The 26,000-nt window shown below is 49.7% G+C and overlaps 1 protein-coding gene across 8 annotated transcripts in view; it reads right to left on the bottom strand.

Annotated features, from left to right (window-relative positions):
• LOC119443015 (protein unc-13 homolog B-like) overlaps positions 1-26,000 on the bottom strand; it is a 353,237-nt gene that overhangs the window by 249,721 nt on the left and 77,516 nt on the right. The window contains exon 1 of one of the 8 annotated variants that reach the window (XM_037708124.2): positions 2,743-5,670. The exons of 4 other annotated variants lie outside the window; for them this stretch is intronic. In XM_037708124.2, coding sequence (XP_037564052.2) covers positions 2,743-5,403 — 2,661 coding nt within the window. In that variant the 5' untranslated portion in view covers positions 5,404-5,670. Of the gene's footprint in view, positions 1-2,742; positions 5,671-26,000 lie in introns of those variants that run through there. 3 more of the 8 variants (XM_037708125.2, XM_049662515.1, XM_037708123.2) reach the window with 3 other exon arrangements.

Here is a 26,000-nt window from a genome sequence, read left to right as displayed (position 1 = left end):
GAGTTATCACTGTTTTCAATTTGTCGCTCGGCGCGAGATGCGGCTGACGAGCTGTCAGGTTTCTTGCTTTCATGGCTTGTCGACCTGCTGGTACTCAAGGATGGCGGCCACCACGGCGTCAATGCAAGATATATGTAGCAAGTGGGGCGGGTTTATAGAATTGCAAAGAGAACTCGCCGTAGGCATGGGAAGGAACCAGTGCCTAGAGCGCTACATGCATCTTTCGCCGCCAAGACTCATTGACCCAGAACACCATTTCTTGATATTTTACCAGGACGAAACACTCGGCCACACACTGTACCTGGATATCTCCAGAGGAATTAAGAATCACCAAGTCACTGCGACTTGTTCTATCTGTCTTCGTTTTGGCCCGTTCTTTATCGGCGTTTGAATAGTCTAGATATTTACAGCCGGGGCTCTCCAGTCGTTTAAAGCATTGACATGGAAGACTCATGCTTCTAAATGGCAATGCTGTCACGACTCAAGAAGCAGAGTGCGAAAGGGCTTATAAATTTATCCGTGACCAAATTAATAAGTATGCCTTTTCTACACGTTGTGGCAGGTCCGTGAAGGGATTTTGGTGGGTTTTTTGTGGTGTTATTCACAATCCGCGTTCATTTGTTGGGAAGGAAAGGCTTGCGGACGTACAGCGGGTTAGATTGTACACGTAAAGTCGAGTGTGACACGGGTATGCTTATCATAGGAAGCCAACAAACATAGACACCAAGGACAAGGGTGGTGTCTATGTTTGTTGGCTTCCTATGATATGAATAATGAAATCGAGCCCCTCGGTTCCCTTTCTACACGGGTATACTTAGTAGCATATTCATAGCCAAGCTCGACAGAGCCTTCGAAAGGAACCTTTCTAGTATGGTACACTATTTTTTTGTCTTTCTTTCTTCTTAGCAGAAGTTTGACTTCAACCGCAGGTTGACCGACGTGTTGAAAGTCGTCAAGGAACAACGTCTCGAACTTTCACCTGCAACACCTCCAAGGATGGTCCGATTGAGCACCTTGACCTTCAGCTGGTTTTCGGCACTACGAAAGCATATCGGCAGTGCAATCCCAGATCGCCAGCGGCTCTTCTATAGACTACCGAGTCTCAACGCTCCAAAGCTCAAGAATGCTAATGCACTTTCTTGTATTCGCTCAGCTGTATCGAACTCTGGCCCGCATTTGATGGAGCACATTTGATGGCTACAGACTCTTTGATAAGTGTCAGTATGTGAAAAGGTCGCGTTGAAGGTCGTAAGAGCGTGTGCCACCGTTACTACGTGACGAAAATGGGAAGCACATTCCTTATATTCACGCTGTGTTAAACACCTCACGAAGGTGGCCCCCGTCTAAGTACCAAATAAAATTTTTCTTGTTGCGCCAAAAATAAGTTCAATTGCATTTGGTGCCTTGTTCAATGGCGCCCAAACAATAGAGAGCAACATATATACGGGCGGGCTGTAAGGTTAAACATGACTTTAGGTTTGTTTCGCGCGTTAAGGTGGTTGTGCATTTATTTAACCGTGGCAACTGATATGCAGACCAGAGTTTCATGAGCATCGCATCTCATCCATTGAGCGAAAACAAAGTTTTGTCTCTCTCGCTTTCGTGTGAACGGTTTCTCCCATTCCAGTCGGGCACCGCAATGCCGGCAGTACGGATACAGCCTAATCGCGGAAGACACTTCGCCCTTTTATCCGCATAAGGACCAGTTATGCAGGCCTCTTATATTTAGATGCAGGTATTCACGTACATGAGCCAAAGTTCTATACAATTGCATTCGCTAAACGACGAGATGTCTTACTTAGAGGATAATTCTTCGAATATTATCCTTCGTTAGTTCGTTTGTTTGCGTGTTACTGTAGTTGTTGGTCCTGTTTTTACTGCTTATGTTTTCCATTACAATGTTTGACCTTTCGATGTGCACCTGAGCTCTGGATCAATTTCTCTGCATGAAATTCAAACCGCATCACTTCGGCTCGAACAATTTAACGCACCAGACGTGATTAGATCGGGTTAGAAGCAGTTGTCAGCGAATTCATTTAATTGTTGAATTCACTCAGTTAATTCACTCAGTTGAAAGTTAGCGCTCGTCCTGTTCTCTCGTTCTTGTCCGTGTCTTCTAGCGCTATGACCACCTCTGATCATTTAATTGGCTAGCGCATCACATCGAGCTGAGTGGAAGTGCTTTGACATTGCTGTCGCGGCCTCCTCAGCTAACAGCAGGCGCGGGCCCTTCGGAAAGAAATGCTCACTTCTCTTTCGGACGTTGTCGCATGAAATCTCATGCCAAAATGTAAGCGCTGGTACATCACATGACGATGATAGCTTCGGGAATGTGCTGTACTATTGTCACATTCACGAAAATGCGGCTATAGAATCTTAGGGGCGGAAATTTCAGAGCGAAGCAACTAAGAACGAGGCAGCAGCAGAGCATAGCCAACGCGCGCAAGACCCCGACGCTATATATTATTCATTAACAATAATTCAGCCACGCACGTAAGTTTATACCAAAACACGCTTCTTCGGAAGAATATGAAGCACCATGACAACGCGAACCAGGATATCAGGGCGAGACACTCAAATCTGCAACGAGGACGTGGCGCCCTAATCCCCCGAAGTCAATCAACCTCCCGTATATTAGTCATAAATAATCAGCGAAGTAGCAACTGAGCGGGGCGCGAGAGAAGCGCCACAAAGGCCCCGACACCCAACCGAAAGCGCGTCAAGAAGCAAATGAGGGCTCACCACGAGAGCTATCCATTTTCCTTTGACGCCACCTGCCGCTCCCGGTGCCCCGTCGCCCTGGTCCTGTGACGAAGAGCCCAGACGGCTGAGCAGGGCCCCCGCCCTCCGCTCCGACGTCGTGGGCACCGGTTCCCCTTCGACCTTCCCTCGTTGTGCGACGCTGTCCGCTGCTTCTGTGGCACCATCCGGTCCCGAATCTCCGGCGACGACGCTCACCGCTCCTTCCTCCAGCGGCCCCTCGTCGCCAACGTCTCCCGTCCCGCCAACGGAGACGACGTCATCATGAACGCGCACTGCACCGTCGACAACATCACTTGAATCCACACCGCCGCTGGCATGTCCAGGACTGCGTTCAGCCTCTGGAAGCGGCTCTTCGTCGCCGACCGGCGAGTGCCGTAAGTCGACGCGGTGGTCAGATTCCCGCGATGCGTCCTGCTTGGCGGGTTCTTGGTACCGCTCTTCGCGGTACGGGGTGTCCGGGTATAGCTCGTCGTGGTACCTATCATCCTGGTATTGCTCGTCTCCGTACCGGCCGTCCTGATAGCGGTCGTCCCGATATTGTTCGTTAGGGTACCTGCCATCTTCGGACGCTTCCGCCGTCTCGTCACTCGGCTGCGAGGGAATACGCGCTCGACTCCCGGAGCTCACACCTTCGTCGCGCTGGTTCTCCAGCACACTGAGATCGGATTCACCTCCGCTCACCGACGACACGGATCCGAAAGACTCCTCGCCGCTCCAACCTATGTCGTTAGGTGGCAGTTTTCGACGGTGGTAAGGGCGCTCCGCCGGCGCTGGCGACCCGTACTCGGCGTCCACGAACGCTTCGGAGTCCACCGAGTCCTCGGTCCAACCCCGGTCTGACAAACGCGGCACCTGCTGACGGGGTCTCGGTTGCGGTGAAGCACCCTCGGCTTCCGCAAACACTTCCGACTCTGAGGTGAAAGACGAGGCGAGGCTGGAACTGGGACGGCGCGAATCCTGCTCCTGGACGGCAGCTTCCTCTTCAAACGGCGGCTGCCCGCTGCTCGACCGGCGCAGCTCACCGATGGTGGGGAACATGCACGACACTTCTTCCGGGTTCAGTTCCAAAGGTTCCGGTACAGGAGAAGTGCCCACCTGCGGGCCTGTTTCCCGCGAAGGAGAGTCGGGCAGCGGTTCCGGGTGTTCTGGCTTCGGCGTGACCGGCGGAGTTGTCCTCATTTCGGGCAACGACATCTGCACGACCAAGGGCGGTTGCGGCTCCCTGGGCGCTGGCTCACTTCCACTCTGCACACTCTGAGACCGCAGCAGCGACAGGCGCCTCGCTCTAGACCGCTGCGCTTTCTCCTTGGAACCATCCCGTTTAAGTAAGCTCGAACTCATCACTTTGCTGTAGCCCATGCTGAGCTTGGAGCCCAAGTTCGTCAGCAGAGCTCCGGGCCCGGCCGCGAACGGCGAGTGGGCGGAACTGGACGGCGTCTGCTGGTCCGCCGAAGACACGGTCACATCACTCAGCGTCCGCTTCGGGCACACGTCCGGCAGCAACTCGGTGGCCGCAGCCACAGTCGACGGGGGCACGGCCGCCGTCGTGTGCCTCCGTTCGCGAGACTTAACACGCTGCTTGCGCGGGCTCGGGAATGACATGCCGGTCGTCTTCCGGCGCTCGGGCCGCACTTCGGGTTCGGGCTTCGTCGCTGCTGCCGGTTCTACCGTCGCTGGCTGCGGCGACTCGTCGTGCACCTGCGCCTCGATGACGCTCGGCACCAGCTGGGTGGACGCCTCGCTGGACGTGTCCGAAATGAAGGCGCCGACGGCCATGCCCACCTCCCGAGCACCCGCGGGAGGCGACGGGGGTCTTTCGGGGGCTAGGACCGAGGCCGACACGAGGTTCTTCTGTACGGCCAGCGCCAATTCCTGGCTAGCTTCTCGCAACCTCGCCAGTTGCCGGGCCCGCCTGTCTTCCTTGACCCCGACGTCTTCCTCTGGCTCGAGCAGTTCACAGCAGGGCACGTCTTCCTCTTCTTCGACCCGGGCTAGCGCTGACGCTCGGCCCAGGTCCTCCGAAAGCCGGCCCAGCTCGCAAAGGTCCCGGTCGCTCACCAGGCTGCCGCCGGTGGCACCCCGGTACTTGCGGTAGTCCGATGCGGTGAACACGCTGGCAGAGTCGGACTCCTCATTCTCGCACGAGCACGAGCCTTCCTCCGAGGTGGCCTCCTCCTGACTCGACACCACCTCGGGCACAGCCTCGAGCACGGTCCGGCGTAGGAAGACCGCCTCGCGCGGTGACATGGGCTCCGGTCCGGCTCCGGCGCCAACTTCCTCGCGGAGTCGGCGCTCCAGTTGCAGCACCACATCTTCGGCGAGCGGCTCAGCCACCCCTTGCTCGCCCTGTATGAGGCCCATGAGCTGGCCAATGACCGCCTGCTGCTCGAAGAGCAGCACTTCGAGCCGCTCCAACTTCTCCCACATCTTGACGTACTCCTGCGAGAGCAGATCGACAGCGCGCCAGGCGTAGCGCAGCTCCACTTCGAGTTCACTGAGCCGGCCGCCGAGGCGGTCCATGAAGGCGTCAACGGCGCCCTCGATCCTGCCGCTGAGCAGCTGGTAGTAGTCGGCCGGTGCCCGCGCACCGGGCGGCGGCACCGAGCCGCCGCCACCGCTGCCACCGGCGCCGCCGTCCATGTCGGTGCGGTCAGCGCAGCGCCGGGTGCCATCGCCGGCCCGCAGAGCCGACTCGCATCGTCCGCAGAGGACAAGCGGGCCTCGGGGCTCCTCCGCGGCGACGACGCCACGGCCGCACACACACGCAAGCACACGCTCCTTGCCGCGCACCAACACTGCGCCGCGGGGCGCATGCGCCAGCCAGGGAGACCCTTCCCCTGCCACCTCTCCTTGGGGTTTGCCTTTCCCCTACCCCCCTATTCCGGGGCCCGGGTCCCGCGGTGGAAGAGAGGCGCGTGGGGGAAGAGAGAAGCCGTATCGCTATTGATCGCGAGAGAGGAGAGGGAGAGGGTGCCACCCCCTTCCTCGGCAGTGCCGCCCAAAAGCGGGGCCGTACAAGGAGAAGAGAACTGGGCACAGGAGGGAGTAAATGAATGAAGGACAATGCAAAGGCACTAGCAAGGGAACTAAAACGAGTCAAGATGAATGACCGGCGACAAGGAAGTGATCAGAACGAGGCTCTGGCCGCACGATGAATGAATGCAAAGGCGCCGGGAAAGTGGCCGTAAATGCACGCACGGCCACACGAAGACGCATAAACAAGACGAACACTGAATCTACGCCCCGCTTGGGACCAGCCCGCAGAAGGGTACCCAGCTGTATCGCACAATGGCATCCCAGGTGCGGGAGACCCAGGTCACGGTGTTTTTCTTTATCGCTATTTCGTGCGTGTGCGTGCGTGGCTCCGATACTATTTATAGAAAAGCGGCGGGAAGGAGAGCGGCATACGCTCGCCACCTCGCCTCCCTCATTCGCTTGTTTTCTGGCCTCACTAGTTTATCGGCGAGAAACAAAAAAGTCTGGCCTGAACCCATCCCGCGCTGGTGGCCTCGCGCGAACGCTCGCATTAGCAGCGCCGCGCACATTGCTTGCCAGGTGGGGACACCTGGTGGACTATCCGTCAACCAAGAGCAGAGTTCTGGCATGGCCGATGAGCGCAGGCACACTTCCCCCGACGCACCAGCACAGCGTAGTGCGGGGGCGCGCTGGTAGCAACGTCGCGCGGAGCCGCGAAACGGGCCGTTTTATACAGGGTGCCCTCGCTACGAAATGCGCGGCGAAGCAATTAATCGAGGACGCCACATCGTCCGCTTGCACACCACGCTTGCGCGCCTCTGCTTACCAACCCCCCCCCCCCCCCCTTCCGCTCTTCAGTCCCGCTCCACAGCGTGAGTTGCCTCCGTTCCCCTCCGCAAGCGCCCACCAGCCTGCCGAAATAGGCGCCTTTGTCTTCGTCAATTAGCGCGGCCGCCTCCATGCCGCACCGTGTTTACCAGCGGCCGCCTTCTGGCCGTGCAAACCAGAAGACAGACAAATGTCTTGCGACGACACGCACTCATATCGAACGGTTCACGGTGACAGCGCGGGAGATTTCGATGCAGTGGAGTTGGGACACCGAACTGGATGTTGTCGCGGCTGTGAAAACATATTTGCGCACACGACGCTACAGCGCAACAACGGGTAATTAGCAAACGGGGGGGGGGGGGGGGGGGTTGACACGAGAAAAGTTATATAAGATGCAGTTTAGCCAGTACAGTTGACAGAAAGTTTACTGTCCAAGAGAAGGGCGAAGGTAAAATTACTTGATAACAAAGATAGATAGCGCAAGCTAGCGGGACAGCGAAGAGAGAGCGGCACCATGCACACTGACTTGCAAGTGCTGTGTCTCTTCCTTGTCCCGCTAGTTTTCACTGATTCTGCTCTAAGTAACATGCACCAACCAGCCCAACAACAAACTCTCTCGGTGGTAGAATTATAAACGTCGCATTCGCATCAGCGCCCCGGAGAAGAGATACATGTTCGCGATTTCTTGGTCGAATTTAACTGAGGCTGCACGGAAAGGGGACCACTGGAGAAATATGCGCCTAAGTGACACTACAAATTATTAGTCGTATAAGTGGCCGTTACACTGAGTGATGCAATGAAAATTCAGAAGAGGGGTGAAAAGCGTTTTTGTGGAGAGTTCCGGATAAAGGCAAGGACTGAGAGGAAGACTGGCCTGTGGCACTGATCAGCGAACTCACCTATGAGTCGACTCACTCAGCTACCTATGAGTCTTAGACGCGCAGTAAGTCCGAGTCTGAGTGGGCGCTAGTGAGCAGGCGCGAGTCTGAGTGAGTTGAGGTGAGTCGGCATAGGTGTGAGCCAGAGCCTGAGTGACTCGACGTGGCCGTAAGAAGAAAGCGAAGCGCGTTGGTAAGAGTTCATGGTTTTGATGTTCGACGTAGATGACACGGTCCTTCTGTTTCTCCTACTACGCTTAACTTTTCAAACTGTGACTTAACATGAGTCAAAGTTGGCGGGAGTTTGAGCCTGAGTGGGCCCCAGTGAACCGAAGTTTGCGGGGTTATTGTAAGCCTGTGAAGTAAGCCTAAATCACACGCGATGCCAATCGTTTTTGAGACCACAAGCCTAGATGCGAGGCTGAGTCCAGGCCATCCAGGTAAGTCTGACTCAAGTGTTTCCATGAGCAGGATCCACTGGAACCATTAAGCTTGACTGAGGACATGTGAATAAAGGTTTCTTGTGCATTAAATATTATTTTAAAGATATAAAGTGTCAGGTTATTTAATAAGTTGGAGAAGGAAATTCGATGCTTTTCACAGAATTAAGGAACAAAATGGATACGACAGATTATTTCGTCCACTTTTCCTCCGTGCATGATTCCGTTACATGATGTTGCCATTGACTGCGCGGCAATACCTACAACCGAAAGTGACCGTCTGTTGCTTTATATATTACCATTTGCCATGTTTATTTTTTTTCGATGGGCCTCAGATAATTTCAAGCACTTTTGTAGGTTTTCGCTACGAGCCCCCGTTCTCTGTATTTTCACGAGAAATAAAACAGCTTTAATTTTCAATTAGTGATTTTCACAGCACCCAAAAGCTCCAACACGACAGCATAAATTATGAGGCGATGGAACAGACTTTATTTTGACTACGCATTACGCTCCTCCAAGAATGTGACAGCGCAGACGAAGATGTACAACCACTACTTTTATAATGCAATAAATACTTTTGAGCCAAGAAAGCGACTGACGTCAAAGCTTATCAGACTAGATCGAAGGCCAATGAGCCTAAAGATGGGACCGTGGCTAATAAATATCCACGAAGAACGTGCGCTCACCGCTCTTAAAGAGTTTTTGGAGGTCACACACACTGCGGAGAAACACCTAGTTTCGCCTGGTGAAAACTCTCACTGAACGTATGCACATTGTATTTATGTACACTGTATCCCATTTTTTCTCTATGTATCTGTATTGCATTGTAGTGCTTGCAACATTTATAATCATTGTTTTACTATGCACTCTTATTTCTGATGCCATTTGCGTAGTTATAGTGTATATGTGGTCTTTCTGGCACTTAACACTGAGTCAGTTTATAACGTGTCATTTTATAATGCACTCTTCTTTAACTATTGCGATATTCACACTGAAATTTGTGATATTATGTGATTATATGCGACGCATGTCAGCCATGTGAAAAGGAATAGCTGGCGCCATATTTCAGTGACATATCCTTATTTGCTCATATTAATATCAATAACAATAATAATAAAAAATAAGCCGGCGGGGCGAACTTCAAACGACCCCCATTAGCACCATGCATGTGGTTAGGAGCGACGATGCGAACACGATAGGGGGCCAATGGCGCAAGGTCGCAAGCGCTTGATCACGAAGCTAAACTGCTTGCTGCGCGCCTCCTGCGTCGCTCGGCGCGGTTCCTTTCAGTACAGGAAAAAAACAAGCGGCAAACGCGAGCGCCGGACCATGCTGCGGCGCGCGGTGAGGCCCTAAACTGGCGCATACACACGCACACACACGCACGGGCTAGCAGAAGACAACAAGCGCGGCTCATTTCCGCGCGGGACAACACACGCAGCACAAAGCGGGCTCCGGTCACGTTCGACGGCGGATGATCGAGGAGAAAAGGCAGCGCCAATTTTATTTTTTATATTTCTTTGCGCGTGTCCTAAGTGGGCGAGAACAGCGGAGTGTGCTATCGCTCGCCGACAGGATGCCGGTGCACTGGCTGGGCCCAGATTACTCCGCGTGCTGCCGCCAACAACAGCGTCCGCTGACCCACACCCAGCGAATAAGACAGCCGCCGGACGAGGAAGGAAAGAGAGAGAGAGAGAGAAACGCTCCGGCCTCACACACCCTCATCGGTCTTGGCCGATAAGGACGCTGGGACACTGCTTGGGCGTGACATGCAGTAAACGTCGCGAAGTAGTATAACAGCCAGTCTGAGAATGATACTGACAAGGGGAGAAATGTTTTCGCTCAGGGTCCCAACTCGAGACCCGTGTTTCAGCCATGCCCTGCGCAGTCACCTCCACAAGTGAAATAATTTATTCGCTCAGAGAACTCCGAGCGTGCATCACCTCGTGTAAAAATGCCCGCGACTAAGGACATTCACAGGCAAATACCGGCGTAAGGCGCGGTAATCTCCTTCGGGAACTGCGCCCGGCCACGGATTAACGTTAAAGATACATTTAACTAACCATGACGCTTCGCGTGCGAATCTTCCATAGCGAACGCTACTTAGATCGATCTCCCTCCACCGCAATGACTTCCTCCAGCCATTATTTAAATACTATATTATTCACTTTCTCTCGGCCACGCACTCTCAGAAGGGTCACCAACTATAGCCCGAGTCGAAACACTGTTAACTTTGCAAGGAAAGGCGCGGTAGAAAAAGAAAGCAACAAAAAGAGAGAGGAGGTCCACAATCGCGCTGACTTACGATACAATAGAGAGTTCTAGATTGGGGGACTACTGGGTCTACGCATGCGCAGTACCGTGGCCCCTGGTTCTTGCGTAAGCAAGCCGCTTGCGTCCTCTAATCTAAAACTCTCTAATGAGCAAACACTTGAGTTCTCACTAATCACTGTTCGTAAGACGGCGAGGAAGAAAGTGGCACGTTAACTGGCCTGCTGGAGATGAATGCGCGGAGCTTCGTCTGCACAACTCCAATTTATACATCGGCGCACACTGCCTGGACAGGTACGCCCGATTAGTATTTACCGTAAAACTAGGTTCCGCTCTCTCTCCAAAAATATACTTTTGAAAGACAACATATACATTCACAAGTAGACAATATTCGTGTAAGGTGTATTCGTATGTACAGCCTCCCACATTTTTAACTATATCGCGCGAGCGTCCATCACGCGTCATTTTAGCGCCTTCAAGCGGCCATAATCAGCGTGACCAGCAGAAGTACTCGCAAGTGCACTAAGCACTCGCCTGTGTAAGAGTCGTCTAATGCGATGTTCACTTCAGGACGACGTACGACCATATTATACTGTTCTCGAACGATAGCTAAAAATGCGGGAGGCTGTACAAACATTTACTGAAGTAACCGTACTTTTCACAAGAATGTTTCATACATTCTTGTCTGAGGCTCTGGAAACAAAAGATGTGAGTGCAACATGCCACCGTGATTAGCCCACTTCTTCCGCCCGTGCACAGAGATGAAGCTGTGTTCAAAAACCTCGGCTTCTGCGCAATGGGAACCCGCATCTCCACCATTGCCGGGAGCGGCCGCTCGGCGGGACGGCAGAGGGTTTCATGTGCTGGCGATTTGCTGCGCATTTACTGTCACTGTTCATTATATGTGGTAAGGAATGAACAGAAACAGAGGAAAAGAGATGCTTACAAAGTATGGCCCCATATTTCCGCACCAAGAGCTGTACACGAGGAACTTGTCGGAGGTAACATGAAACTTCTTTCGTTACGTATAATGCGGCAGCGAGCTATCAGAGCGTGCACTGTGCAGCAACATTAAATGCGCAGCAAATCGTCTAAACAAAAAAAGCTATATGCGTTCTCAGACAATCAATGCGCAAACGCGCAATCCGGTGGCCATGCCTTGCAACGTCGCCTTCAAAAGAGCCTTACACGCTGTCCGTGTCTCTGCAGGGCTGATAAGTACTTCAGACGAGGCGACAAACGCGACGTAGGCTCTGTTCCACTAAAACCGTGCAGAACTGTGGAAGCTAGAGCTCGCGTCAACGAATCGGGGGCGGAGATAACGGACCTGATCGCCTTCCAACATAAAGTAAGCAGCTTACAGACAGATCAACAACGTACACAATCATCTTGTTTTGTACCTCGCGGATCCATGTTTAGAAAACAGTTAGTACGCTAGAGCGCTTCGTAAAAACAGGCGTCGTTCAAGGCCTGACAGCAAACGTACTATTAATAAAGGCGGCCGGCCCGAGTTTTGGGCGAACGGCTTCGTGAAATCCGCTCCCCGTTCCTACGTTAGCCGGCCACACTCTCTGAACCCCTGTGACATCATTCTGTTCAAACGGTTCATCTCGCAAGACAGTTGGCGCGGTGACTGCGTATAATTTGCTATCGCGCGACGGCCCACCGGAGAAGTTCCTGCTATGACCAGCAGTTCGTGAAACAGGGGCCGTACCCTTAGTTCATCTTTCATGGATACTTTCACTTTTGTGAGCACGACGCCAGCACGACGCGTGACTGGAGCGGCGAGAAATTTCAACACATTAGACAGTCACGCGACTTGAAATAACGCCGAATAGAGGTGCCAATCCTTTCGTCATATCCGTTCCGCTGGCCTGGCGAAAGAACGCGCACTGAAGGCTATATCCCCAAAAGTGATCGATCGAAAATGCGGCTGCAGCGTCGCGACTGCGGGCCCCTGGTCGGTCGAAACCAACTCGAGTCTCCATAACGCTGCAGTATATTAGTCACACCCGCGTCAGCAGAGAAAGCTCGAACGGCTATGGCCCGCACCGACGGGCCCGTGGCGCTAAAGCGTGTGCGCCGGTTTCCGGCGTTGCGCCGCCCGCGCGGGCGAAGCGATGCGCCACGGACGCGCTCGTCAAAGTTGGAACGGAAGTGACGGCGAGGCTTCGGTAGCCAACATCCTCCCCCCACACTACTCCGACACACTCAGTCCGCCGCCTGTAACCCGTTTTCGCAGGCGCCAACGTCGTAATCGCGCCGAGCCAGACATCAATCACACTAACAAACAAAAGTGGGGAGAGCTGCGATTCCGAAGGAGTCGAGAGCCCGTCTGACCCGAAGATCGCTGCCCTACTTCGCCGTTTTGATTCCTTTTCCCGACCATTTCTCTCTCTCTCTCCCTCTTCGTTCCAACTTTCCCTTTCCCGAAGGCGCCGCTGAAAACAGGCCACAGTGTACAGATGGCGACAGAGGATTCGGCGGTCGCGTCCGCCAAAAAAAATTCCAATAGCGGGCATTAAGGCCACCCTTTAAAACCCTTTGCTCAGCGAGGGGTCGCTGAAGCGCGATCTTGTTGGCCGGCGTGCACTACGAAACATCCCGTTCCGGAGTCTGCCCGTTACTTTTTCTGGCTGCTCTCTCTCTGACATTCTTTAGTCTGGCGTCACTGCGAACGAGATGAATTCCAAAATTACAGTCTAAACAATGAGAATGTCCCAGAATTGCCGACCTGTGACGTCGCAATTTTGTTTCGAGGATCGAATTTCTTCATACCAAGAAGGCCGACGAACTTAAGCTACACGAGCTGTCACTGGCATATAGGATACTTAAAAAAGAAAATCAATTGCCATCCTGCTAATCAAATGGACGTTATACATAAAAAAGCAACCAATGTTTCCAATATTCCCACCCCAACAAAATAAATAAATAAATAAATAAATAATAAATAAATAAATAAATAAATAAATAATAAATAAATAAATAAATAAATAAAGTACAAGCACTGACATTATTTGCCACGAATAATAACACGCCGAAAGAGGTTTACAAAACATCCCTTCAACTGTATACAAAGACATGTGATAGCTATGACAGCATAATCCTCAGAAATTCCCCATGATACACGTACCTTCTTAATACGCACGTTGGCAATCAAGCCACGGCCGTTCCAAAGCACGCGTACTTGACAGATGAGATTTTTCGTCCAGCGGCAACGTAGATGCAGGAGACGTGTCGTAGTAAAGTGCTCTGCAGCAATTTTGACTACTTGCATGCACTTCAACATGTACGCAACGTTTCGAACACACGCGATTTTTCATTCCACCCCCATCAAAAAGCGGCCGCCATGGACAGATTCGAACCCGCGTCCTTTCAAAAACAGCGCCTAACCGCTGATTTCAAAGTGATCATTTTCTATTCGCAATGAAATGATGATGATGATAATGATTATAAAGAAAACATATTTTGTCTATATAAGGACACCACATTGTTTGACGAACATGGACGCTATAGCGCCCGCACCAAAGAAACAATTACAAGCGATTCTCACACAGTAGGGTTACTATAACGACTTGTGTGCTAACGAGTGCCGTGGACTTGATGAAGCTAAGCAGCTTGCCGCCTACACTTCCAACGCCCTTTTGATGCAGACAAGCGTCGAAAAACGGCTGAAAGGCTCGACTCATAAAAGAGGAAAATTTTCCTCGAGCAACGAAGTGAGAGCTTGAATACGACGATTATGTGCACGAAACACCGAGCTTTCGCTCGTTAAGCATATCGTACATCACCCGCGTAGACTCCCGAGAAGCGTAAAAGGTCAAATTCTTGCGACACATGCACCCTTGTCAAGTTTCGTACCTTCGGAAACACCCGAGTACGCTAATTAGTGCGTAGAAGCAGCAACGAAAGCTTAACGTCTGCTTTTAATACTGCAACCACCGGTCCGAGCTCAATTAGATGGCAGGGGGGAAAAAGTCCCTCTGAAGCAGGCCTGGCGCAAGTAGCAAAACTGGGTACTGGCGATGTCCCAATAACAAGATCACTGCATAAATTTCGAGCAGAAATAGAGCAGTTCAAATATGTTCACGAGTATTCTATACTGTATCCTCGCCTGACTTCGGAAATGAAATGTGAGCTGGCTTACTACGTGTATTTGCCAAATGCCCTCAAACGCTGTCCACGACCTCATTTGATGAAATAATTTCGGACCTGACTGAAGGCACATCGTTTACTTTCTGAGAAACGTTTCGAAATGTTCGCAAATCAAGTAGAGTCCCTCTTCCACGCCATCACATGCTTAACAAAATGAGAGAAAAAAAGTAGACAAGACAAGAAAGGTACAGAAAAAAAAATAGAAAAAAGAAAGGAGGAAAAAGCGATGCGTGCGCGAAATCCTTTTGGTTCCCGCAGTGGCAATGGTACGCTGTGGCATGAATCTTGTGTGTCAGTTTTGCAGAGAAAGGAATATATATATATTTCTTTATAGTCAAATCAAGTGCGCGCGCGCGCGTGCGCACATGTTCTTTCCCTCGTGAAAGTACACCCCTCTGAGACAGCCGCGGGCCTGCAGGATTAGAAAATGTATCTGTTGTCGACATTGTGCTTATCTGGTTTTACGACAAACTTATCTGGTTCCTACCTTACTGAAGGAAGCTATATAGCCACCTCACTATCCCACTCGAACCTACGAGAAATGTTCCTCAAAAACACATTTTAATCTTACCAACGAATATGTTCGCATCCTTTAGGTTTTTACGTCGGAAGTGTTCACTCAATTTCGTCTAACGTGTACATGAACTTGTCTTGTGTTTTTCATGATCAATTGTTTCCGTGTGGTGCGTATTCAACACAAAAAAAGGTTCAACTTCATTGTGACACACTGTTTCATAGAGATGCTGTTCCGTGGACTAATTCCCATCCGCTGCTTCAGTTATGTTTTGTATGATGATACCTGGGCAGGTATAATGTAGCGATTCCTTCCGCTTGATTTTATGCCACTCTTATCCCCCACCGCTTTCGGCTGGCTGATTCCACTGATAACGGGTGTAGCGCCGCTCTGCAACCGTAATTAGTTGCCGATGCAAATTGCATAGTGTCAGGCGAACGTCGGTATTGGGGGCTATTACAGCCTGTCATTCTAGTGAATGCACCGGGATTTCTTCAAAGGACAAAGTTGAGAATTTCAGTTAAACACGGAGATGTATTAACATTTTAATTTGTAAAGTTATGATATTATTACTTATCTGTTTGTGTTACTAGTACTACGATCAGCGAAGGCGGAGTTGCACCAGTAAGACAGCGATCTGCATCGCTTAGAATCGTCTATATTAAATGCTAACGAACATGAAAGGGCGATCCAACGCAATTATAGCACAGAAAAAAAAAAAAACGAAATGCTCCGTCTACCCGCTTTTGGAACGAGTCGCTCGGAGCAGAAAAAAAAAAAAAAAAAGAAAGCGGGCGCCGGAAGTGCCGCTCTGCCCTACTTTTGATATTGCTAGCTTCGCACAAGCGTTTCGCGGTGCAGCATATACTACAGTATGCTACTTTATTGCGTTGATCGCCGGAAAGTACGTCGAACGCTATTAAAAGGGGCAGGAGCAGAAACGCTCGCTCCAAAAGCACTCTCGCCAGCAAAAGCAGAAGCCCGGTCTGCGATGCAATTGACGAGGCCTCGGCAGTTTAATAGCTGCCAACCTCCTGCTGCTTATTTCGCATCTTGCCCCGAGCTGCACTCCCTTAATGCATTTTTTGTCTCCGGGAATCTCTATAGAAATCGCCCTCTCGAGGCTGCCGCAAATTTCATCCCGCTGCCCGCGAGACGACAATACATTTTCCTCAAACGGGAACAGAACCGGAGCTGAAAGGGAAGAGCGGGGGTGTCCTTGCACTTACACACGAAAAGTGAAGCACATTGAGAAGGTGAAAGGACAAAAAAAAAATAATAAATAAACGGCAAGCGAGACCGGAGCCTGTGGCCGTCGCTGCGGCCGCCGAGCAGGGCATGTCGTCGTCATCAGTAGGAGGCGATGGGCGGAGTCGAAAGGCTTCGATGCCCAATCGATAACGCGCTTCCCAAAAAGGAAACAAGGCGAACGTGCACCAACTGCAAAGTGATCCGCGGCGACCGGCAGCGGCTGCCGTGTTCCTCGATTTCGGCGGCCACGGCACCCGGCCCTGCACACACACACACGTGCACACACACGTGCACACACACACACACACACACACACACACACACACACACACACACACACACACACACACACACACACACACACACACACACACACACACACACACACACACACACACACACACACACACACACACACACACACACACACACACACACACACACACACCGCGGGCGATGGCGCGAGCGCGCCCCCCTTGCCCGTCAAACAGGTTGCCACACTATCTGGTGCAGCGGACACTTGCAAAGTGGCACTTGCAGATGCGTTCATTGGCAAAGTGTAATTCACAGATATGTGGCACATCTACACGTGCGCCTGAAAAGACCAGCAAAGCATTTCCTTTTTTTTTTAAACTTTGTTAACGCCAGAAGATTTTTCATTCCGTCCCCATCAAAAAGCGGCCGCCATGGACAGATTCGAACCCGCTTCCTTTCAAGAACAGCGCCTAACCGCTGATTTCAAAGTGATCATTTTCTATTCGCAAGGAAATGATGACAACACGTGCGGCTCAATGACGCTGAAAGGCGCTGAATACCTCACGCATGGTTCCCTGCGCCCATTATTCTGCGCAACCGAGACGCAGTCGCACTCTAGTGAGCCGATGGAAGCGAAATGCAAAAACGCCCGCGTGCAAGCTTGCGTTGCAGTGCACGTTAAAGAACCCCAGGTGGTCAAAATTAATCCGGAGCCTACGGCGTGCCTCACAATCAGATCTGGTTTTGGCACGTAAAACCCTAGAAAGAAGTCAGCCTTTTCGAGTAGTGTGGACAAGGCCGCATGCATACTACAAATGGCGTATCCGGCATGTGGCACTGACCGCGAAGCTACATCCGGATTAACAAAACGCTGCACCGATTAAACAAGCCCCTCTCATTACGAAAAACAAGCTTGTGTGCCAGGGGAGAACAAACACTCCCTCTCTAGTACAGCCGATATAGCTTTTCCGCAAGGTATTTATGTGCAATTAGTCCAACGTGTTGTAATGCCTCTCGTGGTGGCTCTCTGGCCGGCTGCCAATGAATACGTTCTTACTGCTCAGGATCCCCATTAACAAAGCCTTTCATTCGTAATTGTTCCACATTTGTAAATGACCGATCGCCTTCGCTAATAAGTCCAGATTGGCCGGAATTTCCTCTTAACAAGAATTCCAGCGTAAGAACTTTTCGTGAATACAGGCCCAAGGGTGCAATGCACAATGCCCCAAGTTTCTCGCTCACCTCAGTTTGCTCGACGGCTGTCAGTGAACAAAGACAGCGCGGAACGCACGAAAACAACAGACAACAAAATATCGATACAAAGCCACGTATGTCAACATGGGCGCACCCTGCGCACGCCGCTTCCTCGTTTCAAACCCAAAAGACTGACCAATGTCATGCGCCAGCGCCGCTTATCATTATTAACGCAATAGTGCAATACCGTGACTGTACTTCTATTTATATCTACACACTAAGCGCAAGCCTTTAATCACGGATTCCTGCCGCACGTTGCGGGCGTGTCTCCACCTTCGGACATTATCTGTCTCGCGGTACAACGCAAAGTGCAATAAATTGCAAAATAATAATGTGATAGCGCTGAGGGCCCCGTGTCGCGGAAAATCCGGCGTCGGTGTCGGCGTAGTCGCACCGGCGTCCATGGCTGAGAACCATCCTGACCACGGAAACCCTCCGTGTGGCGCAGAGTTGCTGCATGGTGAACTAATTGAATTTCTCAAAGTAAAATCCAACCGAAAACTTGTAAAGAGCAACTTAACCACAACCTACAGACTTGATTGCGTGGGGTTGTAATCTGAATGTACGAGAAAACATAATTCTGTTAAGGCAAAACTCAAACACAAACCCCTTTTCCAGCATTTCTACCATACCAACAGCGGCACGCCCGGGTATGTTACTTGCAAAAACACCATCCAGATGGCGCTCACCTACTCGGCAGCGTAAAACGGCAGCGGCGCGCAGAGGCAAATGTGGAGAAAAATGAAAGCTGCAGTTGCCGGGAAGCCTGACAAGCATTCAGGGACCTTTGAATGGTACCGCGTCCCACTCTCAAAGGCGAAGCTTAAGCGTCCTCCAAATTCTTAAAATACACATTCAGCGCATATCCTGCACATTTTGAAATGCTTATAAACTACAGAAGTGAAAGATGGGAGAGCTGGTGATTATTCATGGTAAAGCTAGCGCACCTTCGTTCTATGTGCGCACTCGCTTTACCGTGAGCTTATAAACCACCATCAAGTGTGTAATAAAAATACATCAGACAACAATTTTTTTCTATAACTTATTTGCAGAGGTAATGCACTTAGTGGAACGATGAACAAGTGAAACCATTAAGGCACCGACGGTTTGACCACGTGACTCCTGTTTCGGCCGCACATCAGGTAACACCCACGTGATGATGACCCATGAGTGAATCTAGATAAGCCAATGCAACTGGAGGCCTGCCGAGGGCTGAATTTTATGTCTTCATACCATTACCTCATTCATCTGAAGGCGTCGACAGAGCTCGCAGAGATCCCAACCTTGCCAAAACTCAGACATTCCTGCACAGCATCCCGGGGGCCGAATTCACAAAGCTCTTCGTAAGTGTTCCCTGCCATGGTCTGGTAGCATTCGCTAATAATATGTGCAGCATAAAGACTGGTTCCTAAGAACAATTCCATCGTAAAAGCGATATTCCAACCAATCCTGATTACTGGGCATAATATTAGATAAGGCGCCAAGACAGCGGCAGAGAACATTTGCGACCGAAAAGCTTTGTGAATTTGGGCCCAGCACTTTTGTAAATATCGACGTGGGTGACAAATGGTGGGCACACCATTTGTCACGGAGCCATCCATCTGGTGCAGGCAGCAACGTAGTCGTTGCATTCGTTGCGCATGTATTGTGGTTCGCATATATTGTGGTTCGCATATATTGTGGTTCGCATATATTGTGGTTTGCATGTATTGTGGTTATGCATGTATTGCGTATTCAGGTTTTAAGACGCCCACCGTCTGTCGTGGGACGCATAGAGCGACTGATCTGTGCATTTCTGTACATATCTGCTTGTTGCGATTTACAGCAAAGATTGGCATTGGCAAACATCAAAATGACATCAACGTTACTTTAGAAATTATCTACAGGGTGTTTCAGCGAACACTTTCAAAATTTATTTAAAGTTGCCTGCGGCAGATAGCCCAATTCTAGTTAATGAGCTGGTCTACTCGAAGCGGCGGACACTTGCACAAAAATTGAAATGCATAATCGACTTATTAACACAAAATCACTAATTAAGTTTTAACTAATTACCTGATGGCCCATATTGCAATTTACAAATTGTAGCCGTGGAGTTCGCAAGGCGGGATCCACTTAGAATTAATTCTCAGGATGACACCAGTGTCGAGATAATTCCCGAACTTTGCGGAGAAATGCATTGGCGTTCCAGTTAACTTTGTGCTTCAATGAAAAAAGCATTCCAACTGGAACGCCAATGCATTTCTTCGCAAATTTAGGGAATTATTATCTCGAAACTACTTTCATGCCGAGAATTCGTTCAAAGTGTGTATATATATATATATATATATATATATATATATATATATATAGAGAGAGAGAGAGAGAGAGAGAGATTCATGTTCTGAGTAAGGAAATTTATTACTTAAATACTACTAGAAGAATAACAAATGCGCAGATTTCTTATCCAGCTAATGTATATCTCTGTTGTAAATCGCAACAAGTTGAGATGTACAGAGAAGCAGGGACAGAGTCCCAAAAGTGAGCGAGTTTTCATAATGTAGTGTCCTTGAGAATTTCTTTTTAAAACGGTGTTTTGTACAGAATTGAAAAGAATGCCGTGACCTACTTCGCCTTTACTTCTATTTGCGCTTGCAAAGAAAATCATTTCCCGTATTTTGCTAGCGTGGCATTGAGAATGGCCGCGAAATTAAACTTTCGTAATATCGTCGTCGTCACCCGACAACCTTTGATTATTTATATCTCGTTTATTATTAAGTTTCTTTAACAACAAATTGCAGTTTCGCACTGTTCAGAGTTGTATGTGCTTAATGTGCAAAATTATCAGGAAAAAAAAAAACCTTCAAAATGCAACATGCCTCAATCTCTCGTGCAATTAATCAGTGGTGGTTGTGCGTGCGTGAAGTGTTCTTTTTCTTCGCCCCGTTGTCATGGCGAAGCTGAGTGTGAAGAGGCGGCCTGACGATGACACGACAATGATGACGACCGTCGTTTATTGCCGCCGTCTCCAGGACGGAGGCTGAGAGAGAGAGAAGACAAGAAGACGGAAGGTCGACCGGACGGTTTTCTTACCCTACGCTGGACGTATACAAGGAAAAAGGGAATAGAAAGAGGAGAAGATGGAGCACTGCGCGCACATAATAGGACGAAAAGCAGGACTAGAAACGGACGGACAGAGCAAACCAAGTTTCGAGCTTTTAGCTGCTTTCGCATTAAACGCGCAGCAGCGGGGACCCAATGGTGGCCGCCAACGATGGCTAAACACGCGAGTATATGGAGAGCAAATGATAGCAACATGCACGGAAGAAGAGAAAGCTTTTTGACGACACCCACGTAGTGTATGTTTAACAGCCTCCATCTTTATCTTTTTTTTTTTTTTCTATCCCTGGGACGACGAACCGTAATAAGGTCGAGTTTTCCCTTTCAAATGATGCAGCCATTCGTGGAACGTTGCGGATTAGTCAGGTTAGGCCGGCTATGCTTTCGTTTATACTATACACCAAATCGCAATTTATGAGCGACGATGAAGTCTGCAGCCCGACGCGCGCCGCGCTTGCTTCTAACCATCCCTGCAGCTTTACCGCATCGCAGCGCGGCCTGTCACACACTATATTAATCGAGGCTTGCGCTGAGGGCAGCCAAGGATGAGGAGAAAAAAAAAAAAAGAATGCGAAGAAAGCTGACAAGATGGATCGCGTATACGTGCTAACGAATGTTGAAACATTCCAACGCCGCAACGGCAGTTATGCACTCCGCTTTCCCACGAAATAGGTGTAGCGCGCTTGCCCAACATTTATCTCCCCAAGAAGATACTTTTTGAAGAAAAAGAAATACATCTTCACCGACGCGGTGGTTAACATAATACGGCGTACAGGAAGAAAACGACACAAAAGCGAAGCACAGCTATGCAGTGAAGCTCGAAGAATAGTCTCACATTTAGAAGGGAATTATTACGCGACGTCGTTATGGCCTCCTCCCAGTCTCGGGATTCTCCTCTCCGTCAACGCCACCTCGCGTGTTTTTCCCCTATTATTCTTGGCAGCGCGTTTGCTTGTTTTGGTTTTTATCTACATTCCGCCATAAAAGTGTGTTTTGCGAGCGACGGAAGATTTCCGTCCAGCTTAGGTGGGAATTTCAAATGCACCTCGCTAGATTTGTTCCCTCGTTGTCGCCCTTCCTCTGATTTATTCATCTTTCTCTTCGCCGGGCTTGGCGCTTCAAGGCCGCGAAATAAATAAAGAAAACTCCAACGAAAGCGGAAGATCCTTGAAAATAACAAACGACTCTACTGCAGTGAATCCTCCAAACTGTGCTCCGAACACGGCGTGTTAGCGCAAACACGGCGAAGACGTACGAGTGCTCTGAAGGTAAACAATAGCTCGCGCATGCAGAAGTTACGAAAAAAAAAAAATACACGCAAACGGGAAAAATTTAATCGCCAAGGCTTAACCAAAGGAAGCCGACAGCTGAAAGGCGAGGCAACCGTGCGAAGATGCTATGGTTCCGAAGAGCAATATTTGGGCAGCATTTAAGCCATGACGCGATCGCGAATTCGGAGACGCCAAGGCAAACCGAACGCACGCGTTGAAAGAAACGGGGCGGTAAGGGCTCTTGCCTAGTGTTTATGATCCCGTATGCTAATATTGTGCGATACATGCACGAGAGCGCTTGAGAAACAAGGAACTGCAACCGAGAAGTGGCCACACTAAGATGGAGAGGAGACCAATTGAATTGATAAACAGTGCACGAACGAGGCCAACGTTTCGACAAGGGGACTTGTCACCGTTGGGACAACCTCACGAGCACAAGTCTCCCTTTCGAAAGACTGATGCTGCTCTTGTCACGCCCACTCCTAATCAGTGCCACGACGTACTTCGTTAGTGCCAGTCCCGGTCACCATGTTTCTAAAGGCAGTCCGCTAAAGTAGAAAAGCAAAAACAAACATATAATTTCGACGTTTCGCCCGGGGTCCGGCCTTTATTAAGAGTATAGCGTATATTATAAACAGTGTTTATAATACATATATCCATCTCCAGAAGAGAAAGAAGGTCTGATCACTGATAAAGCCTACACTGAAATATAACGAGTAATGCCTCAGCTTAGTATATACAGAAGTATAACAGCATCGCTTTGTCATTTCCGTCGAGGATTCTGAACCTTTCAACCTTGACATCCCTGACCCAGCGGTCCGACGCAGTTCGGCGCAAGACTTCAGGCATAAACTTATGCGTGCATGCAGTGAGGCTGTACAGGAGCAAAAATAACAAATTCGGGCAGGCTTAAACATACATACGAAAATGTAAACAGAATGAACATCGCGACTGCGTAACGTCTCTGATAGAACAGCAAAGCAACGCAACCATACGTGTTCTAATCTCGGTTTCAGCCTCTCCGACGCCACATATTTTGCAGAAAGCGCGCTGCACACAGGTCGGAGCTCTTCCGCTCAATATAACAAACGCGCTTCGCCGGCGCGCTGCAGCCTTCCTCGCGGACACTGTCCAGCGAAGAGGTACATCACGCAGAAACAACGCAGTCTCCGAAAACTTGATGTTATCGGGCCCACGCGGCCGACAACGCATTAACATGGCGAACAGTGCCAAACAAAACAAAAACTATGCGGAGAACCATAAAGACAAAAGTAAACAACACTGCGTAAAACTTCCATCGAAGTCACGCGAGAGAAAAGAAAAACGTCATATTTCAAGAGAAGGGAGAAAGAACATGAAGACGAGAGATTAAACGACGACGCGCAGCGAAGGAAAGATCCCCTTCGCGGTCCTTCGGCGGTTCTTCAATAAACTGCACATAAGAGAAAACAAGGGGGGCTCAACGTAGAGGGGTATTTCCATATAATCCAGTATCGAGAGTACACAGACAAGCTCAGTACAGCGGATACAAGTCGCGACGGACAGCGCGCCGCTCACCAGTTCGCGCACGCCGGAATAAATCAAGCCGGCAATAAGCGCCCCTGTACAGCACAACGACATAAATACCGGCTCACTTGCCGGGGAGCATGGAACCTTTCAAGATCTCGTTCCACATAAGGATTTATTTATTTATTTATTTTTTACTGATATTGGATTAACCCTGCAAGTTATTCCGAGTGATAGCGCCGTCCTGCTTAGTTAAGTTAGCTTAGTTAAAGCACTCGTTTTCTTAAAAAAAACTATGGGGGCACCTAAGCGATTCTTATGATGTGTAAATGCGAGAGCATTACTTGTCGCTGAGTGTAGTGTTGCGGCGAAATGTTGTTGAGTTTAGAGCTGCTGCGTTATGTTTCCGAGTGCAACTGATGTTGCTGCTTATATGAGGTCGCAAGACGACAAACCAGCCATATTGCGATGGCTCAGGTGAGTTTTATTTGCGGAATTCTCGTTAAAGTGATGTTTCGCGCCCATTGCGTTGAGTGTTCTTTCTCGATGACACCACTTTTCAGCACGATGACACCACTTTGCCAAGAGATGACAGTACTTTTCCGAGCGGCACCATGGTGTTGACACTACATTTCTTCATCGGGTTCGTAGGCGAACTCCCACTCAGTACTCTGAGGGGATGTCCTAGTCGTCGTCCGAAGGGTGCCTGAAGCCTGTTTCATCTTATTCGTCGTCGTCGTCGTCGTCGTCGTCGTCCATGGGCCCCGGCAACGGTTCATTTTCTTTTTTTAGTTAGATGAAGGTGACTTAATTTGAGTGCCACTTTTCTGACACGGTTTTCTTATGACGGCATTGAACTGCGGCTCTGATATGAGCCACAGCCCGAACAGGAAGAAAACCTCACCCTTCCGCAGGATGCGATCCTAAGACAACTGAATGGTAGTCGTACACACTGCGCGAGAGCTGCGAAAGTTTCTTTTTCCCTTTTCTCTAGACGGTATTTACTAAAATGATAGATGACATATGCACAAAATCTACAGAAAAGCACGGCAGCTACTTCGGATAACGTGCAAGTCGAGGATGGCAGGCACTGTATAAAAGAGGAAAGCCAGAACATAGCCAACCACACCAAAGCTTAACGAGGAGGCAAAAGACAGCCATTTATTGAAGCGAGTGCCAGTCCGGTAAAAATCAGTTTGATCACAGAAGTCTTTTCGGTAAAGTAGCAATCACTGGTTCAGAGTTTCGGTCCGGCATACGAGATACCAAAAACAACGCCGCCCAATGAGTAAAAGCATATCGAAGGCCTTAATTTCATGCCAGGTTGCTACCATATATCTAACGCGCTATGATAACTTCGGTCACCAAGTCATTCGATCGTCGACTTTCTTTTTTAGGCACTCCAAAACAATGCCCCACGGTATGTTACACGTGGTCGGGACTGTTTATGAGCACGTATATATATAACACCTGCTCGAACACCTGCTCGAGATGCACCGCATAAAACCACACATCACAGCTGCGTTTTCTATTAAAAAAAAACAAAAAAACGACGTTGCCGGTATCCTTCGATGCCTCAAATGCGCCGAATCCTAAACACAGTAAAATTATAAAATAAAGCATCCTCGGCGCTACCCGTGCACATCACCATCATTTCGCGCGATGCGCTACCAACCAGAGTGCCGAGGATAAACATTAAGGGTTGCATGGTATGAACGAGCGTTTCGTCGGGGCTGCGATTCCTTGGTATAAAGCGGTGGCATTAACCGCCCTCCTTTTTCCTTATTTCGAGATAAGCATCGCATCATCCAGCCGAAGCCGGCATGCGTATTACGGGCCTAATATATACTATTATAGGGCCGCTGTCGCGCGAACTCATCGGCTCGCAGATGCGACGACCTCCAATTCTCCAGCGCAGCGACAATATACATCTACGCTTGATGGAGCTCGACGGCTCCATATTTTATTTATAGCGCAACAATGAATTACGTTGGAAATTTCATTTCCTGACAATAGAGAGGGAAATAATATGATGGGTAGAAGACATCGCACACTTCATGACTACATAACAGCGCTTTAATCACGAACCTGCGGGAACACGACCTAGAGAAAAGCCCCCGAACCACCGAACGAATTTCCCGCCCTCCGCCGCAACGTCGACTGTCGTAGGCGATGCCATGCGTGGAACGTGGTCGTGACAGGAGCGCGGTAAGTAGTATCACTAGACGCCCAATTCGTGTAATGCTGCCGCGGCTAACTGAAAAAAGTCGCAGTTTCGCCCGAAAGGCGAAGCATCGAATGCGATAGCATATTAGTAGACAGCTATACGACGTAAGGATAGTAGCTTTATCGGCCGTATAAACTCGCAAAATTCCGCTTACAAACTAATTAACAAGCATGGTGTCACGCGCGCACAAATTAAGCAAACATACACACCTCACTCAACGAGCGCGGACGCTCGCTGTCAAAACGCTGGCGTGGGGAAGAGCGGAAGCAGCAGCGAGCGAATTGACCTTCGTGCAGCATCTTGCTTCAACGCGAA

Source organism: Dermacentor silvarum, chromosome 2, assembly GCF_013339745.2.
Source record: "Dermacentor silvarum isolate Dsil-2018 chromosome 2, BIME_Dsil_1.4, whole genome shotgun sequence".
NCBI lineage: Eukaryota > Metazoa > Arthropoda > Arachnida > Ixodida > Ixodidae > Dermacentor > Dermacentor silvarum.
Note: the sequence above shows the minus strand (reverse complement) of the source record. Positions and strands in the feature narration are given on the sequence as shown.